This window comes from Centropristis striata, chromosome 9, assembly GCF_030273125.1.
Source record: "Centropristis striata isolate RG_2023a ecotype Rhode Island chromosome 9, C.striata_1.0, whole genome shotgun sequence".
Classification (NCBI taxonomy): Eukaryota; Metazoa; Chordata; class Actinopteri; order Perciformes; family Serranidae; genus Centropristis; species Centropristis striata.
The window spans coordinates 1555623-1576250 of NC_081525.1; the positions used below are offsets into that span (position 1 = coordinate 1555623).

At 34.8% G+C, this 20628-nt stretch overlaps 1 protein-coding gene across 3 annotated transcripts in view; it reads right to left on the reverse strand.

Moving 5' to 3' along the window:
* prrx1b (paired related homeobox 1b) overlaps nucleotides 1–17356 on the reverse strand; it is a 43525-nt gene extending 26169 nt beyond the window's left edge. For 2 of the 3 annotated variants that reach the window (XM_059342132.1, XM_059342131.1), the window contains exon 1: nucleotides 11045–11352. In XM_059342132.1, the coding sequence (XP_059198115.1) occupies nucleotides 11045–11291 (247 nt within the window). In that variant the 5' untranslated portion in view covers nucleotides 11292–11352. Of the gene's footprint in view, nucleotides 1–11044; nucleotides 11353–17156 lie in introns of those variants that run through there. The other variant, XM_059342130.1, reaches the window with a different exon arrangement.
* Nucleotides 17357–20628: the final 3272 nt, after the last annotated feature.

Sequence of the window (20628 nt, forward strand, 5' to 3'; positions counted from 1 at the left end):
CTTTTCATGTCTTTGTAAGTCATTTTGTGTCTTTTTTTAGTCATTTTGTGTCTTTTTTTGGGTCACTTTGTGTCTTTTTTTGGTCATTTTGTGTCTTTTGGTGTCTTTTTTTGTCATTTTGTGTCTTTTTTTAGTCCTTTAGTTCAACATAAAATGTGATTTTGAATCTTTTTTTTATTTTCAAAACACTATCATGCTCAATAAAGAATTTTAAATGTGCATTAATTTCAGAGTACACTGAGACATTAAACTGCATCATTTTCAATTAAATTCTGGAAAAGTTGGTGTGTTCTAAAACTTTTGACCAGTAGTGTATATATATATATATATATACACACACACACATATATACACACTATTATCCGTAGTCTGTGGCCTAGAGGTTAGGAATCGGGCTTGTAACTGGAGAGTTGCCCGTTCGAATCCCTCTGAAGTGCCATTGAGCAAGTCAATGTGAATTTCCACATTGTGGGATTAATAAAGTAATTCATCTTAAATAACCTTAAATCTTATTCCAACCCATAAAGTTGGAATAATGTAGTTTTCACACACAATCTTCTGTTAATTGTGAAATAATTGTCTTTATGATATGTTTGGAAGAGATTAATTAATAAATATATAAACTTTAACTGTCAATAATTAATCACATTGTCACAATCATTTCATGGAAAGACGTAAAATAATATTTAATTTGAACTTTTTAGGCGACCGTGTATCTAAAAGACTGACATATTGGTCTTGTTCTAATAATGACAAATGTGGAAATAGTGAAAATGTAAAATAATGTCTTCTCTTGCTGAGCTCACCAAAATAAAACAACTCCGCAGTTACTGTCCTGTGCTGGTCCAGGACGTTGTCTTTCAGAAAAGATGATCTTTCTGGTTGTTGTGAGCAACATAAACTATATTTCTCTTTTCTCCGTTATGTTACACGGAGGCAGAAACTAAGCAGAACTATAAACACGCAGCGATAACTCCAACGTTATGGAAGAAACTGTGTTTTATTTTGTAATCTGAGTGAACAAAACTGCAGTAAAACACTAAAACAAGCCACGAGTTTCTGATTCCAGCGTGTAATTAACTAACAAACAGACACAAGCAGCCAAACAAACAAGATAAATATATATAATCCGTCCTGAGCTGCATGTTCACTGTGTGTGTGTGTGTGTGTGTGTGTGTGTGTGTCTGTGGCTCCACAACAACACCACAAAACAACACTTTCACTACGAAAAAACACTGTCATCATCCATGTTTTATACCTAATTACACACACACACACACACACACACACACACGTCCTGTACTTTATCTAACTTCCTTAAACTTTTATTCTAACATTTTGTGACACTTTGTATGAAGCCTGTCTATAATGCATTATAAACATATATACTTATACTTATTATAAAAACCTGTAATCACATTATACGGCACAATAACAGAGATTATAATGCATTGTAAACATATTATAATGTATAAAAACTATGGTAAGTTTAATATGTTATGGTCCTTTTTTTAAAAGCGATGCCTGCAGTTATAAAGTATTATAATATCTGACATTAAATGGTTTATAATGTGTTATGATTGCTGTTATAAAGGTTTATGAATGTAAAAGTGCTTACAACTATAATTATAGAGCGCAATAATCAGATAATAATGGATAATAAGTACGTCTGCATGCAGCGCATTTTATTATAACAGAGTTAGTGGAATGTTTTAATGTTTTAATGAGACTTTTTCTGCATTTCAGAGAGAAAACTCGTGTTTTTCACCGTTTATCTGAGAATCATTCTGCAGATTTAGGTTTCAGTGTCGGGCATCAGATAAAACAAACTTGTATCCACAAAAAATCAAGTGTAGAGCACGAAAAACAGAAAATAATACTGTTGTTAGTTGCCAACAATCCTTTAACTTTAAAATAACCGATTTATTATTATTACATTCTGAAGCATTTGTTTTATTAAATGAAGTTGAACTGTTAAAGGGAGTTATTTGTTACAAACTGGTGAAAATTCAAAGGTTTTCATGTCTGTTATGATCCTTTTCAGATCATTTTTATCTACATTTATATAAATGTTTTTCAGCGTTTACATAGACCAAAAACATGTTTTTTCCTACGATTGGAAATTGTAAGGAAATTATATATATTTATGTAAATATTTTATCAATATGTTGATTAAGATGAATTACTTTATTAATCCTAAACTGGGGAAATTCAACCTCTGTATTTAACTCTTTATCCTTTTTTTTTACACACCAGTGAACACACCGTGCAGCCTGTCAGTACCGACCGGGATTCGAACCGGCGACTCTCCAGTTACAGGCTGATTCCTAACCTCGAAAATAAAATAGAAACAGAGAAAGCAGCGCAGCATTATATTTCACAAGATGCTGAATATTCATGAGAGGAGAATAATTCTTCAGAGAATCGGCCGATTCCTGATTGTATGTTTTACTTCCGTATGTTTTTTAAAGCAGCATTTTTACTGATAAATTATCTTTCCACTGTGATTCTTTTACTTGTAAGAAAAGAAACTCTTTGTTTTGTTCAGAGTCGTTCCAGCCGACTGGAAACTGTAACTAAAAATATTTTCTGAGCTTTCAATTAAACCTCATGGTCTTCTTCAATAGATAGTCGACTCAGAAAATGTTAAATTTAAGAAAAAGTTTTTCTCTCCTTTCTTTTATTGCTGCCTTTTTTTATTTTTTATTTTTTATTTATTTATTTTTTGAAGTGAGCTACTTGAAGTCATTTTGGTTTGGATGGTGGTTTATTTATTTTCCTATCTGTTGCGATATCTTTGTGAATATAGAGAGCTCTTATATGTTGTTTATGTTTTTGTTTTGATAAAAATCTATTCAATCTATTAAAAAACACAGAAAACGTTTAAGATTATTTACACAACCTGTTGGAACGGTGTTTGATCTAAAAGATAAAAAACTGAGCGATACAAGTTTTACATTTTTACAGAACAGTTCTGTTCAATACGGTTTTTTTTTTATAGCTTTTCACAAATTTTAATGCTCTTAAAGTGTGTTAAAATAGAAGTTAGAGGAGATTAAATATGACAAACATCCTCGGCTCGACGCTGTGATTAAAGGATAAAATTCTGGACTATTTTACTATCAGAGTATTACTGCATGTACTTCTTCAAGTAAATTAAACAAAATTACCACAAAACAATATGTAAAATTACCAAAAGAGACACAAAATTACCACAAACGTTACCAAAAAAGTGTAAGAAAGACACAAAATGGCCACAGAAAGACACAAAATTACTAAAAAAAAGATGTAAAATAAAAAAAAGAGACACAAAATGACCACAAATGTTACGAAAAAATGTAAAAAGGCAGAAAAACAAACACAAAATGGCCAAAAAGACACAAAAATGACCACAGAAAGACACAAAATTACTAAAAAAAGGATGTAAAATGACCAAAAAAAGGATGAAAAATGATCAAAGTATACCAGTAATGGCTTCACACACACACACACACACTGAGCAGCAGATGCTGCAGCGTGTCGACACTCAGTCTGTTTGTTTTGTCGTCTAATGAGAGAAAGCTCCCCCCTGCAGGCTCGGCCAATCAGGACGCAGCTGACAGCAAAACAAATGTAAACTCTATCACAACAGAGCGACCCTTCAAAATAAAGCGCGTGACCCCAAATATTAGTTTGTGTTTAAACCGTTTGAAAGGATTTTTGCAGCTCCAACAATCAGTTATTCTGTATTCCACAAGAATAAAAAGCAAAACTCAAAGCAAAAAGCTGGGAGAAATGACATAAGTTTGCAAAAAAATAAAGAAAAAGTGTAATCTTTCTGTAATTGTGTCATTTGTTCACACATCATGATATTTCTCCATTAATTTCACATGAAAATGTTAAATTTTTACAGCAAAACTGTGTGTTTCCTACAGTTTATGACAATAAAAGTTAAAGTTTTATGCTATTCTTTGATTTTTGAGTTTTACTGTAATTTCCACTGTAAATATATATATAAAAACTGTAATTTAGACTAAATATTCCTGTTATTTTTAGGGTAATTGTGGTATTTTTCCATTAATTTGACATGCAATAAAGCGCGTGTGACCCCAAATAGCGACTTTGAGTACCTTTAAAAGCACTATCAAAATTGAATGTATTATTATTATTATTATTATTATTACATATTACTTTGTGTTTAAACCGTTTGAAAGGATTTTTGCAGCTCCAACAATCAGTTATTCTGTATTCCACCAGGATAAAAAGCAAAAATCAAAGCAAAAAACTGGGAGAAATGACATAAGTTTGAAAAACAAAGAGGTAAAATGTGTTTTTTGTTGCTGTAATGATCCTGTGACCTCTCACATGGATCCCAGGAGGCTTTTTTCAGATCCACATCCAGATTTATCCTCCTTCAAACAGCTGATCTCAATCTGAAAGATGCTAATTAACAGCAGACCGAAGGAGTTAAACCATCCAAACCAATTATAAAAAACACTTATTTTACTTCATGTTGTTGACTGTAAAATGTGATTTAACACGCAAAGTAAAAGTGCTGATTCTCATTTAATGAAGTCATGAATATTGTGAGAAGGTTTTTTTTTATCTTTTCGGCCTTTTTAACAGTTATTAAAATAAAACAACAGCAACTCGTCGCTCCGTTTAACTGAGAAGTGATTTTTATTTCATCTGGCTGGTTTTTTCGTGGCTCAAAAACGTTAAACGGCTTCACAGAAAAAAGCAAAATATCACCGTTAAGAACTATTAATAACACAATAACGTTAATTTATCGTAGTGTTTAAGAATCCGCAGTATATCTGATCATATATAGTGTAATGTAACAAACATTTACTCAGTAATAAGTACAATTTGAGATGCTTTTACTTTATTCAAGTGTTTTATTTTTGTATTAATTTAATCTCAAAGGGAATTATTGTATTTTTTTCTTGTCTGACAGCTTTAGTTACTTTGCAAATTTGGATTATTATCTACAATCTACAATGTCATTTAGCAGGATTATTAATGCAATAGACTGTAAAAAAAAAAAAATACCAGCAGCTGTGGTTACCAGAATATCACCGTGAAACTACAGTGAGTGGGTTTTATACTGTAAATTTACATGTAAATATCAGCAAAAACTGTAATTTAGACTGAATATCCGTGTTATTTTTAGGGTAATTGTGTCATTCATTCACACATCATGGTATTTCTCCATTAATTTGACATGAAAATTTTATATTTTTACAGGAAAACTGTGTGTTTTCTACAGTTTATAACAGTAAAAGTTAAAAGTTTTGTGCGATTCTTTGATTTACGGTAACTAAAAGTATCTACTATGGTGATATATAATTTTACACTCTATTTCTGAAGTAATTTGACAGTTTTACTGTAATTTCTACTGTAAATTTAAATGTAAATATCAAAGAAAACTGTAATTTAGACTAAATATTATTATTATATATAGTTATTTTTAGGGTAATTGTGTCATTTTGAGATTTCTCGATTAATTTGACATGAAAATGTTAAATTATTACAGCAAAACTGTGTGTTTCCTACAGTTTATGACAGTAAAAGTTCTGTCTGACTATATGGTGATATACAACTTTTAATTTTACGCCCTATTTCTGATGTAATTTGACAGTTTTACTGTAATTTCTACACACATTTTTTACAGCGTAGTGATAACTCCATATACTTGTTTATGTTATCTGAATTTAAATGACACATTATTACAAAATCACCTCAATTTATCTGATTAAATTCAGTTAGTTCAAGGTTTTTCTGGCAGCACAGAAATCCCTTTTTACTGTTGTTTCTTTAATCATTTGCTTTCTTTTCTCTTTGTTGTTGTTTGTTTGTGGAGAGGTTGTCATGGAGACGGGTGTCTTTTGTGCTTTTTTTGGTTTTGCTCCATTAAAAAGAAATAAAAATATTATTATTATTATTACCACTCCTACTACTACTACTACTACTACTACTTCTACTTCTTTTAAATATATATTTAAATTCAGTCAATTCAAAGTTTTTATGGCAGCAGAGAAAACCTTTTTTACTGTTGTTTTTTTAATTGTTTGCTTCCTTTTGTCTTTGTTTTTGTTTGTTTGTGGAGAGGTTGTCATGGAGACGGGTGTCTTTTGTGCTTTTTTTTTGTTTTGCTTCTTTAAAATAAAAATTTAAATCAAGAAATATCTTCAGAGTTAAAGATTAGAAACATAATAATTAGAAAATTAAACCAGATTTAGTGAAGCTGATTTTTCCTGTTAGTCCTGGTGACCCTGCAGGTTTTTATCTGCCCCCCCTCTGTGGGGGTCTGTGGGGGTCTGTGGGGGTCCGGACCCTCCGGGGTTAAAACCAGCAACACATTAAAACCATCAAAATAAAAAAGTATTTACATTTATTATGTTTTGCATGTAAAATCTAAACATGCAAAGTCAAACTCCAGCTGTTGGATAGATTAAAGTTTAAAAGGTTGCATTTTTTATTTATTTAATCTATTACAATTTATTCTTATGAACATATTACTATATATCATTTTCTTATTTAAAGAAAACTTTTTTTCAAGTTCAAAGGTTCATTTACTGTAAAATACAGGCAGCTGTGGTTCCCAGAACTTCACCGTAAGAAATACAGCGAATGGGTTTTTTATACTGTAAATTCAAATGTAAATATGAGCAAAAACTGTAATTTAGACTGAATATTCCTGATATTTTTATGGTAATTGTGTCATTTTGACATTGTGGTATTTCTCTATTAATTTGACATGAAAATGTTATATTTTTACAGCAAAACTGTGTGTTTCCTACAGTTTATGACAGTAAAAGTTAAAGTTTATGCTATTCTCTGATTTCCAGTAACTAAAAGTGTCTACTACGGTGATATACAATTTGTAATTTTACGCCCTATTTCTGATGTAATTTGACAGTTTAACTGAAATTTCTGCTGCAAATTTAAATGTAAATATCAACAAAAACGAAACAAAAAAGTAATTTAAACTGAATATTCCTGTTATTTTTTGGGTCATTGTGTCCGTTCTCCATTCATTTTAGATGAAAATATTATATTTTTACAGCAAAACTGTGTGTTTCCTACAGTTAATGACAGTAAAAGTTAAAGTTTTGTGCTATTCTTTGATTCACGGTAACTAAAAGTGTCTACTAATTTTTCATTTCAAGCCCTATTTCTGATCTAATTTGACAGTTTTACTGTAATTTCTACTGTACATTTAAATGTAAATATCAGCAAAAACTATAATCTAAACTGAATACTCCTGTTATTTTTAGGGTAATTGTGTCATCCATTCACACATCGTGGTGTGTATCATGGTATTTCTCCATTAATTTGACATGAAAATGTTATATTTTTACAGTAAAACTGTGTGTTTCCTACAGTTTATGACAGTAAAAGTTAAAGTTTTGTGCTATTCTTTGATTTACGGTAACAAAAAGTGTCCATTAATTTTTCATTTCAAGCCCTATTTCTGATCTAATTTGACAGTTTTACTGTAATTTCTACACACATTTTTTACAGCGTAGTGATAACTCCATATACTTGTTAGAGATAAATATCTTCCTGCAGTATTTAATATATTTGTGGTTTAACAGAAATCCTCTGCTGAGCCTTCCATCTTGTTTCCTCTGCAGGCTGCAAACATTTCGGGGTTGAATCAGGCTGCAGAGAGGAGAAGAAGAGGAGAAGAGGAGGAGGAGGAGGAGGAGGAGGAGGAAGAGGAGGACTGTAGGCAGTAAAGTGCGGCAGTAAACGCCGCTGCAGCCGCACATGGCTAACCAGAGACCGCGCATACTTTCCCCCCAAAAACAGCCGATTTACAGGCGCAAAGCCTCAAACCAGAATCATGACGCACTTCATTAGTCCGCCCGCTATAACGCGTTACAACCGGAGAGGAGCGACGACACCAAACTGTCTGACAGCAGCAACAAAAAACACTCAGAAATGATCCAAGGAGCCTGGAAATGTGACAGTAATATAAAGATATTTGGCTCAATTCACTGACTGCTTCTAATATAAACACATACATAAATAAAAATTGTCTACGGGGTTTTTTGTGGCTATTTTTCTATTAAATGTTGATTTTGTCGTGTTTTTTATGGTTTATTTGGGTGACATCATGGCAATTTGTTAAAAAAATAAATAAATAGGTTGTTATTTTATTTATTTGAATGTCAGAAGTACCAAATAAAAAAATGCTGAATATCATCATGATGAGTATTTGACATCAAAATTCATTATTAGAATGAATTCCAGCAGGAATCTTTGTGTAAAATAATATCTATATATAAATGAAGTTCACTTCTTCAAAATAAATTAAATATTTGACTCACATGGTTTAAATATTTCCCATATGGTTTCACATAATATTTCAGTTACATTTACTCTAAGAGTAATAATTTATTTCCTAACACTTTTAGTACCACTAACATTAATTTATGTGGTGATTGAGCCAATAAGTCAATTCATTCAAACGTTGAAAATATGACTTAAATTGACTCATTATTCAGGTTTTGTTGAACCGATTTGAGAGCTTTTATTAAATCATCTCAATATTTTTAAGCGCAAAAATGTTTATTATTATGACATCAAGTCAGTCAGGCTGTTAAATAACATTTAAAGAGTTTATCTTCTTATTTTAGAAGCAATGGAAGGAATAAACGGGTTAAAGATCAAAAGAGAAAAATATATTTTAAAAAATCCTGGATACATTTTTCCTGTATGAATGCAACATTTACTAGAGTTGTTTTAATCATTTTTGACTGACAGCGTCTGCAAAATATACTTCTTTTTTTTAATTAAGGAGGTTAAAACGAGATTATGTCGTTTCCTGCATGTTGGAATTAAGTTCCAAGTGGATAAAAATACAAAAATGTAAAATCCAAATCGGTGTTTGTGTGCACGGAGCTGCGCAGCGGAGCGGCGGGTTTAAATAATCTCTGAGCTTTAAATGAAACCTGCAGGGAGACACTTAAAGCAAATAAAAGTCTCCATTATCACCACCATCCTCATCATCATCATCTTCATCCTGCAGCTGTGAGTGTCAACACGTGTGATTAGCCTGATCTCATTAGCAGCGACCAGTGAAAGTCAATTAGTCCTGACAAAGTTTATTCACGAGCTTCTAATCTCAATAAATAATACATAAAAATAGGCTACGGGGGGTTTTTTGGTGGCTATTTTTCTATTAAATGTTGATTTTGTAGTGTTTTTATGGTTTATTTGGGTGATATCATGGCAATTTGTAAAAAGTACAATTTTAAAAAATCGTTTTTCGGAGTAATTTCAACTGTTGCATTCAGGTTCCTTTCAATAAATCGGTAAAAATCAAATGTGAATTACATACTTTTAGCTCCAACACATCACGTCATTATTTCTGTTTAAATCGTGCGTAAATCTGGTGAGAGCAAGAATCAAACTAGACAGGAGAGCTGACTGATTCATTGTCATAAAAATAATAAAAAATACAAAAAATAGGTTACGTTTAATATGGCAATGGCTATTTTTCTATTAAATGTTGATTTTGTGGTGTTTTTATGGTTTATTTGGGTGACATCATGGCAATTTGTAACAAATAAAAATAAATAAATAAACTTTTTTTATTTATTTGAATGTTAGAAGTAATTTCAACTGTTGCATTCAGGTTCCTTTCAATAAATCGGTAAAATCAAATGAGTTTCATTTTCAAATTTCATGATTTTAGCTCCAACACATCACGTCATTATTTCTGTTTAAATCCTGCGTAAATCTGGTGAGAGCGCTTCAATGGACGAGAAGTTAAATAAAATAAAAATAAAAAAGATAAAAAAATAAACGTTTCTTTCTGCTCATTAAACCAATATTTGTTTTCCAAACGTTGATTTTTAAAATCAATCTCTCAACACCATAAAGTCCGATGAGTTTCTGTCATTTGAGTCCTTAATTGTTGACGCGCGGTAATTATGACAAATGATTAGACTCTGATACTCTGAAAGTGTTTGACAGGCCGAAAATAACCGAGAATTAACGACGTGACCCGACCACTTCCTCCCGCGTATTCCTCACACCATTTTTAGCCTTTAAAAAAATAACAATAACACTCATTAAAGCCTATAACGTTTCTGTCAGATGGCCCTGAGAGGAGAGGAGGAGAGGAGGAGGAGGAGAGCAAGGAGAGTTTATTTACTCTCCACGGTGCGCTGTAGAGCGAGCGGCGACTTTATCCGAGTTTTAGTCAACTTTCATGCACATTTTTATACTAAAAAGTTTGAAATAACAGCTCCGAGTTCCAGGCTGGGGCGTCAGCGGGAGCTCCGCCGAGCAGTGGCCGGGTCAGAGCGCTCCAAACGCGGCCTCACTTTTACGCACGCCCGGGGGAAGGAGTGGTAGTTGGGAAAAAAAAAAAAGAAAATCGGATTTTTTTTAAAATAAATGAATACAAATATTTGTCTTTAAACTACCACACACGTGACCTGGTCATAATGTGGCTACTAAGTATTTTCAGACTAATTATAGGCTTTTGATTTTCACTATTTTTCCTCTCTTAAATAAAAAGATCAAAACGAGCTCGATCAGAAAATGTGGCCTCGTTTAGGTCATGAGACAGAGATTTATTACCCCCGAAGAAGTTTGACTCGCGAGGTTACTTCACTGACCATGTCCACCAACATCACCATACCTCACTGACATCAAAGTGTTAATGGTAAATTAATGGCCGTTTTGAGGGGGAGGCCGTCAGGGATGATGCATTGCCAAAACTCACTAAAGGATTCCTTCCATGCGCGCTGCTTTCTGCAGGGCTCCATTCATGCGCTCTGCAGGCGGACACACGCCAGAAACATAATGAAAACAAATGACTTTAGTTTTCAGCTGCTCATTAGAGATACATCTGGGTGAAATTTGCAGTATTTTCCACAGATCGAGCCTCGTGGTTTTCACTTCTACTCTCAAACACGCGGAATGAGGAGAGGGCTTTTAAGATTTTGGTGTGAGGATTTTTTAAATTTTTGTTTTAAAGTGGTTTTGATGTCTTGTGTTGGGTCCTTCAGTCTTCAGGGTTTCGTGTTCAGGTCTCACTTACTCTCCTGCTGGGTGGTGTCGCTCCCGCTGGTCAGCCCCGGGGACTCCAGCATACTCCTCCCGGCCTCCCCGACGCTCTCGTCCGCCTGGCTGCCCACCATTTCCCCGGCCTCCTCCAGATCCAACAGGTGGCTGACCGAGAAGTTCTTTTTGGCTTGCAGGTTGTCCAGGTTCGACGTGATCGGACTCTCCAGCCGGTTTGATATCGAGGCTTGCCTGTCCATTACATGTGCATAGCTAGAAGTCATGACGCAAGTGGGGGGGACAGCGGGGAAAAAAAACGGAATGAGGAGAAAAAGAAGAATCACAAGCGAGCCAAAATAAAAAAGTTAAAAAAAGATCCGTGCATGCAGCTTCCAGAGAGATATCAGAGACCCGGTGGTTCCGAGCAGATCGCGGGTCTGTTCACATCCAGATCCGCCTCACAGCCTCAAACAAACTTCAGCAAACTTTTCTCTCCTCGCTCTCCTGCTACTTTTCCCGATCAAACCCTCGCGCACAATCCATCCAGCGGCGCGCGTCACGACGGCGAACCAGAAAAGTGTGATTGTGTCCTGCAGCAGAGAGAGAAAAGTCTCTGTTTCACACAAGTCCTCTGAGGAGAAGAAGGAGAAGGAGAAGAAGGAGAAGTTGTCTTCCCACTCTGGTTGAGTCACATCTGAGCAGGAAGAGCTGCTGCCTGCTGCTGCTGCTGATGACGACCAGATGCGCAAAGCTCAGTGTGTGCGCAAAGCTCAGTGTGTGCGCAAAGCTCAGTGTGTGCGCAAAGCTCGCACAGCGGCAGCTAGGCGCGGGAGGCAGGACGTTACTGCCGCACCTCCAGGCTACTACAGCCTGTAGTCTCTCTCTCTCTCTCTCTTTCCCTCCCTCTCTCTCTCTCTCTCTCTGTTAAATGAAAGAGAGCCCCATAATTACGTGGCAATGCCTTTATGTTGTGTCTGACGTTTCACAGGTCCCACCACCAGCCCTCCACCCCCTCCACCCCCCCTCTGTGCAGAAACATCACCATCAGCACCATCAACACCCTGCTCCGGCCTGGTCCTGGCAGCTCTCAGCCTAATGACTGCTGGGAGTGGGAGTGGGAGTGGGAGTGTTATCGCGGCCTGTGTGTTGATAAAGTTGCAGTGATTGTCCTGTGGTCTGCCACCAGTTAAACCCAGCAGACCAGTGGACAGCCGGCCCCAGCCTCCATGGGGCCCGAAGCAAAATTCAATTTTGGGGCCCTCTATTTCTGCCAATAATATTGATTGTTGATCATTCACACACCTACTACAAACTCTGGCAGTGTTGTTTACATCAGCTATTCTCAACCTTGGGGTCGGGACCCCAACTAGGGTCGCGAGATGATTTCTGGGGGTCGCCAAATCATTTTGGAAGTCAGCTCTGTCTCCACTGTGTTAAAGAGTTCATGTGTTAATGTGTTTTAGTCTTTTTGGTCACTTGATGTCTTTTTTTTGGTCATTTTGTGTGTTTTTTGGTCATTTTGTGTCTTTTTTTGATCATTTTCTGGTCAATTTGTGTCTTTTTTGGTAATTTAGTTTCCTTTTTTGGTCATTTTGTGCCTTTTTTGGTCATTTTGTGTCTTTTTTTGGTCATTTTGAGTCTTTTTTGGTAATTTTACTGTTGTAATAAAAAAATAATAATTGGTTGTAGTTTATCAATAAATAAACTATAACCAAAACAAATAAAATAAACTTTCATGCTCTGTTATGAAAAATTGCACTGAGATAAACATTACTGTTGTATGATTACCTTGTTGTGATTAGTGATTTTGAATTTTTTAAAAGTTTTTTTTAAATGTAATTTCTTCTTGTTGTTTTATTTTGTTGTTGTCAGTAAATTGTATTTGATATGTATTATTTCTGTTGTACAGCACCTTGTGACTTGTTTTTATATGATTTATAGTTATCATAAGTTATTATTATTATTTTATTATTAAAATGACGTATAAACAGCTGGAATGGCTGCTTGGGAAATATAGGGTTTTTTTTGGTTAATTCGTGCTGCCTGTCAAACATTTACAGCTTTACTTTAAACACAAAAAAAGCACAAAAAGTCACACATGTAAACGACAATATATTGAGTCCAGAAAAAAACTATCGTGTCCATTTCTATATATCGAACAATAAGTCGATATAGTAATTATCGTGACAGGCTTATGTACAGCTGCTCATTATTCGCATATTTACGTTTGTTAGTGGTGCCCTCTAGTGGCCGCAGTAATTATGACGTGACGTTATGGAGTGTGAAAGCAAAGGGGGAAGCGAGGATTCAGAGAAAGTACTAAAAGGTCCAGTTAGGGCGAGTGGGAGGGTCAAAGGTCGGCGTTTGTGTCCCGCGTGAAAGTAAACAACAATGTAAAAAAATGTCTGTAGATTTTATGGTGAAAAACTACTAAACCATGACAGAAAAAGACGTAAAATGATAAATGGGTTAATTCAGTTTCAGCAACAATGAAACACTGTAAATGTATATATCAGACAGAAAAGTGTTTTTTTTTTAACAAAAATAAACTGTAATATATATTTAACAAGCCATCACTGTATATTTTGCATTTATTTTTTGTAAAAATAACTTTTCTCACTGTGAAATGTACCAAACACCATATCTCTAACAAAAATATACTGGAAATATTTAATGGTAAAATCTTTAATTTATGCAGCATTTATAAAGTATTTTCTTGTCAATTATATGGCAGAACAACGTTTCTTTTGACGGAAAAAACTTTTTATTTTTTTACGGTAAAATATGGAATAAAATGGCAATCTTAAACGTGATATCAACAATGCTAATATAACTAATATTAGAAAAAGTTGCACCATATTTATTACGGTAAAGTTCTGGCAACCACAGCTGCTGGTTTTTTACCATAAAAACAACAGTTTTTTTTTAAAAGTGAATGTTATTTAAAGTAATGTAGCAAAACTTCTGTGCATCTCATTTTAACGGCTCCAAACTTTCTGCTTCATCTCCAGCAGTTACATGCATTCATTTGATTTTACAAGTGTTTACATGTTGCCCAACCATGTACTGTTTGCCCTAACATTAGAGAAGTATTTTTATTGCCTAAACCAGAGAAACTGCAACCACTTCACAACATTATGACGTGTTTAAAGACTGTTATGATTATGGAAGAGGACGTGTTGATGTCAGATTTCAGTGTAGCAACAAACAACAAACACGGTTGATTTTTAACAAAATACTGTTCTCATCTTCTCAAACATGGAGATTCTGTTTTATAACAAATCAAACTGGATATCTTTGGGTTTTAGAATGACAAAATAAGACATTTAAAGACGTCACCTTGGACTTAGAGATGCTGGATTGGACTCTTTTTGTTTGTTTGTTTTACTACTTTCTACCATTTCATAGACCGAACCCGTTAATTGAGAAAATTACCAGCAGTTGAAGCCCAGAAGGGCTCAGGGGAAATTAGAGTATTCCAGCAGAAATAAATTCAGCGTTGTAATTTGGCTCAGAAGAAGTGGGCACCATGCTCAAGGCTCTGGTGTGGAGCCCTGTGCACTAAAACAGCTGGTAAGACATGAAAAGTGGCACAGAACAACAGCTGGAAGCACCTCTGGTACTGTTGCTCAATAGTTCTGGGAGACAATCATACTTGTCACCCATCCAGACACGCCCCTGGCTGCAGGGAACCAGGACAGACCAATCTACTGGTTAACCCATTGACGCCGGGAAAGCATTCCCGCATTTCTACCATTGAAACCTGGAGCGCTGTTGCGTCACTCTACCATTAAGGCCGGGACAGCGGATATGTCATTTTGTAGTATTTGTATTTTTTTCCACCTATTTTCGGTCTCTTGGCCAATGAAATGCATCAGAATCATGATCAGAATACATGCAGGAGTGTCGCAATGCATCATGGGACTTTTCCAGAACTTATAAATCATGGAGGAAGACGACTATAGCGGAGGCATATCTATATATATATCCATATGTATATATATCTATAGTGGAGGAGCTCAGCAGGAAGTGATGGAAGAGATCTGATGAAAACAGCGCCGATCATTTTATTGCTGATCCGACTTTGAACCCTCGGAACCAATCGACCGGCATTTATGGATGAGGAATATGTTTTTAGACGACATATTTTCACCAAAGAACAGACAGATTTGTGGCCATCTGGAGATAATAATAATATTATTAATAATATATTAATATTGATAATAATAGGCTAATTGATTGTGATGATGATATAAGAAATCATGACTGTTTATGTCTTATATTACTTTATGCGTCGTTGAGTACCCTGAAAAGTGCAATATATAAAATGTATTACTATTATTTATTATTATTATTATGATATATATTTTTTTTTTATTACAGTAGGCTAATGAGAACTATGTCTTGTTCTTCCAGTGGTCATATCATGTTTGCATCTTGCTAATGGGCATGTATTAGTATTATGCATAGGATTTTTATTCAGTCAAATGTAACATTTGCTGAGTTTGTTGATTTTTTAAAAAACTTTATTGAAGGTTTGGACAAATAAACTCAACTTCATATGAAAGCCACGGGTATAAGCTCTCAAATACTTTTTGAATTTCATTTTTATCTGCTACAGAGGCTGAAAAATCTATTATTTAGTAGGTGTTGAATTTCCAGAAAAACTTCAGGTTTTAGGGGGTCATTTGAAAATCGGCCAGAGGTTTTCCAGGCATTTTTTTTCCAGGCGCTTTAGGCCTTAATGGGTTAAAGTGCAAAGATAATGAATAAATGTAAGCAAGAAAGCAGCTCGGGGCCACCAGGGGCCCCAAACGTGCAAAGTTAAATTCTTTTTAGAGGTTTAACCCTTAATAGGACTCATTGAAATACTTGCAAATTCCAAATTTCAACCCTAGAGAATATTGGAGGATATTGCATACAGCCAGAATGTGGACAGAATTACGCCCATTTTCTCATGCAATTTAACAGTGTTTTAATATAATTTCTACAAACATTTTTTTACAGAGCAGTGGGATCTCACCATGCAGACAGTTTGTCTTTATGTGTCCAGAATCAGAGATTTCTGCCTCCTCCGCCCTGCACAGAGGACGAGAATACATCATTTAAAGATGACATTTACAGTTTATACCAACAAAGAATAAAAATGACCAGTTCTGGCTGTTACCATCAAACAAACATACAATATGTAATGGGGTTTTTTTTACTGAATATGTAATGATTTCCCCCTGTTTTATGGCTAATTTGTCTTGCTTTTCTGACTATTTTGTTCTGACAATTTTTTTTTTTTAATTTCTGACTATTTTTTTCTGTTTTTCTGACTCATTTTTTTTTCGTTTATTGGGATAGATATTCCTATTTAATGAGTATTTTCCCCCCGTTTTTCTGATTATTTTCTTCCTGTTTTTCTGATTTTTTCCCCTGTTTTTCTGACTAATTTGTATACCTTTTTTTCTGAATATTTTTTTGCTGTTTTTCTGACAATTTTTTTCTGTTTTTCTGACTAATTTTTTTTCCAGTTTTTCTGACTACTTTTTTCCTGTTTTTCTGACTAATTTTTCCTGTTTTTCTGACTAATTTTTGTGTTAACAACTGTGTTTGGTAACTATAGCTACTTTGCAGATTCAAATTCTTCTAAGAAATATGACACATGTATGCACTTATCTCCAATTTATAAAGTCCTTAAAATGAGCTGCACATTTACCAGCTGCACAGTGATGAACACATTAATTATTATAATCTAATACATATTTTTAAATAAGCCATTCTGCAAAATGAGTACTTTTACTTTTGTTAGTTTAAGTATAGTTTGTTGTTTTTATTTCAAAGATTTTGAATGTTCAGCAGCCAAGGAGACACATGCTTCTCTTTTAGGAGTTGGTAGAGATAAGATAAGAGAACATAAGATAAGTTAAGATAAGATAAGATATTACTTTATTTATCCTGCAAGAGGGAGAATATTGGACCTGTGTTTGATGGCTATAGACATAACTGAAAAATTGTACAGATTTACACTTTAATCAGCCAATTAAGTGCTCAAAGGTGTGTTGTTGTCAGGTAGATTACAGAAGCTCAGCCAATCAGAGCTGGAGGAGACAAGAGACCCGCCCACTGCATCAACTGATGAACTGAAGCCGTTATAAACTTACCGGAAGCTCGGTAGCTCCGCCGGTGGCGCTTAACGGCGAACATCTCGCCGTACCGGCAGTTAATCAATCAACACCGAGTAATTAACCCATTATTAGCTTCTATCCGGCTACAGTATAGCGGCACATAGCGGTAAAAAGGCACAAACATGACTTAAATCCGTTTAGTTTTGCCGCAGCGTCTCCGCCCGCCATTTCCACAGGTTTGAAATAACGTCGGTGGCTGCGTCACTTCCGCTCCACCGCAAATACGGCGACCGTTACTCAAAAATTCAAATGTTTTAACCGTTACTCAAATTTTTTTTTTTGTTCTCATGGTGAACTTCATTTTTCATATGAAAAAACATTTCCGTTAACTGAAATAAAAATAAAAACGAGAGTTTTTAAAAAAAAAACTATGAGTAACTGAAACTGTATTTTGTGGTTACAAAACTAACTCAAATTATAGTGAAAATGTCCTTTGTTTTTTTGTCTTTCTCAGCTTTTTTCATACGTAAACCTTTTTGGTTGATATGAAATCTATTTCATCTATTTGGTTTTATGACTTAATAAACTTATTGGGGCTGAGATGGATCAGACGAAGGAAATAAGGGCAACATTTATTATGAACTTATTGAATCTGGCACCCAACAAATACCCCATGACAAAAAAACTAAAACTAACGCTAAAACTAATAAAAACTAAACTAAAACTAAGGATTTTCCAAAAAATAAAAACTAATTAAAACTAGCAAACTCACTCTAAAAACTCATTAAAACTAACTGAATTTGAAAACAAAAATTGACAACGAAATTAAAACTAAAACTAATGAAAAATCCAAAACTATTATAACCTTGCTGTCAGGGCGAACAATTGATTTTTTGTTTTGTTTACTTTTTACTCTTTTATTTCATTTTTGACTCGAACTCTGTTCTTAAATTGAGTTTTTTATTGTCATTTTATGTTTTAGTATTATTTTATTGTTTCATTGTTATTTATTACTATATTTGTGTATGATTTTATTATATTTCAATAACTGTACAGCACTTAGGTCAACTGAGGTTGTTTTTAAATGTGCTCTATAAATAAACTTTGACTTGACTTGACTTAAAACTTTCCTCCAGCAGAGAAACAAGATTTAAAGTTCATGACGTCTTCTCAATATAAAGTCTATGGGCAGAGCATATAGATATCAGTTATTAATACAGGGGCTACACGTAAACCCAGAAGCCAGAAAACTTTTTTGCATATGCGCAAGATGAGTAATTTTCATTGGACTGAATAGGTGCCATCTTTGGGTCCGGTCCTATAATAGCGACATCCATGAGGCTCAACTTTTTGACTGTTATGAATACAACAACAAGTGCCTTCTGGTTTGATCTCAGCAGGTGAGAATATAGCGGTCATGGTCAGTCAGAGTGTGAAAATTAAAATTCTCCCAAATTGGAGACATTGAGTGAAATGAAAGTCTTCCAAACTTGAGACTTTGGGGGATTTTCACCCTTTCAGATCGTGTCCTGATGTTCACTACAAGTCTCACATCCATAAAATTATACTCGGACTCAGAACTGTAACAAAGTACGTCCATTTATTTAGCTTTTTTAACAATATTTTGATAACCATCTACCAACTACAAGTAGTCTTGTTGCCTATGAACCGAGCCAAACTGCGATCACTTCACAACATGAACGCTAATTTCGGAATCGCTCCAACTTAACTGCAAAAAAAAGCTAAAACTGTCAGGAACCAGGGATATCCATCATGCCAGAAATTGTTTGTGACTTAAACTGAATGTGCACAGTAATGAGTAACTTCTCTAGCCGTCAGATAAATGTGAGATAAACATGGTGGAGTATAAAGAGAATGAGTTTCTCTCTGAACTCGAGAGCAGAAAAAATAAGTGTTTCTAAACTTCCCAGCTAATTGGACTGAATCTTTGGGTCCAGCTACATCCATGAGGCTCAACTTTTTGAACGTTATGAATACAACAAAAGGTCTCTTCCCAAATTGGAGACACTGAGTGAAATGAAAGTCTTCCAAACTTGAAGACTTGAAAATCTTTCAAACTTGAAGACTTGAAACTTGAAAGTCTTCCAAACTTGAGACTTTGGAGGAGTTTCACCTTTTCAGAATTCTCACATCCATAAAACTATACTCTGATTCAGCACTGTACCAACGTAACTACCTCACGTCCATTTATTTTACTTTTTTAAGCATCTTTTGATAACCATCTACCAACTACAAGTAGTTTTGTTGCCTATAAACTGAACCAAACTGCGACCTCCTGAAAAAAACTCCAACTTAACTGCAAAAAAAGAAGCAAAAACTGTCAGGAACCAGGGATATCCATCATGCCAGAAATTGTTTGTGACATAAAGTGAATGTGCACAGTAATGAGTGACTTCTCCAGCCGTCAGATAAATGTGGTGGAGTATAAAGAGAACGAGTTTCTCTCTGAACTCGAGAGTAGAAAAAAAAGTGCTTCTAAACTTCCCGGCTCATTGGACTGAATCTTTCTTAATAGCTACATTCATGAGGCTCAACTCTTCTGGTTTGATCTGAGCAGGTGAGAATATGGCGGTCATGGTCAGTCAAAGTGTTGTGAAAATGAAAATTCCCCCAAATTGGAGACATTGAGTGAAATGAAAGTCTTCCAAACTTGAAGACTTGAAACTTGAAAGTCTTCCAAACTTGAGACTTTGGAGGAGTTTTACCTTTTCAGAAATCTCACGTCCGTAAAATCATACTCTGATTCAGCGCTGTACCAAGGTAACTACCTCATGTCCATTTATTTTACTTTTTTAACCATCTTTTGACAACCATCTACCAACTACAAGTAGTTTTGTTGCCTATAAACCGAACCAAACTGCGCCCTCCTGAAAAAAACTCCAACATAACTGCAAAAGAGAAGCAAAAACTGTCAGGAACCAGCGATATCCATCATGCCAGAAATTGTTTGTGACATAAAGTGAATGTGCACAGTAATGAGTAACTTCTCCAGCCGTCAGATAAATGTGGTGGAGTATAAAGAGAACGAGTTTCTCTCTGAACTCGAGAGCAGAAAAAAAAAAAGTGCTTCTAAACTTCCCGGCTCATTGGACTGAATCTTTCTTAATAATTACATTCATGAGGTTCAACTCTTCGGGTTTGATCTGAGCAGGTGAGAATATGGGGGTCATGGTCAGTCAAAGTGTTGTGAAAATGAAAATTCCCCCAAATTGGAGACACTGAGTGAAATGAAAGTCTTCCAAACTTGAAGACTTGAAACTTGAAAGTCTTCCAAACTTAAGACTTTGTAGGAGTTTTACCTTTTCAGAAGTCTCACGTCCGTAAAACTATACTCTGATTCAGCACTGTACCAACGTAACTACCTCATGTCCATTTATTTTACTTTTTTAATCATCTTCTGGCAACCATCTACCAACTACAAGTAGTTTTGTTGCCTATAAACCGAACCAAACTGCGACCTCCTGAAAAAACTTAACTGCAAAAAAGA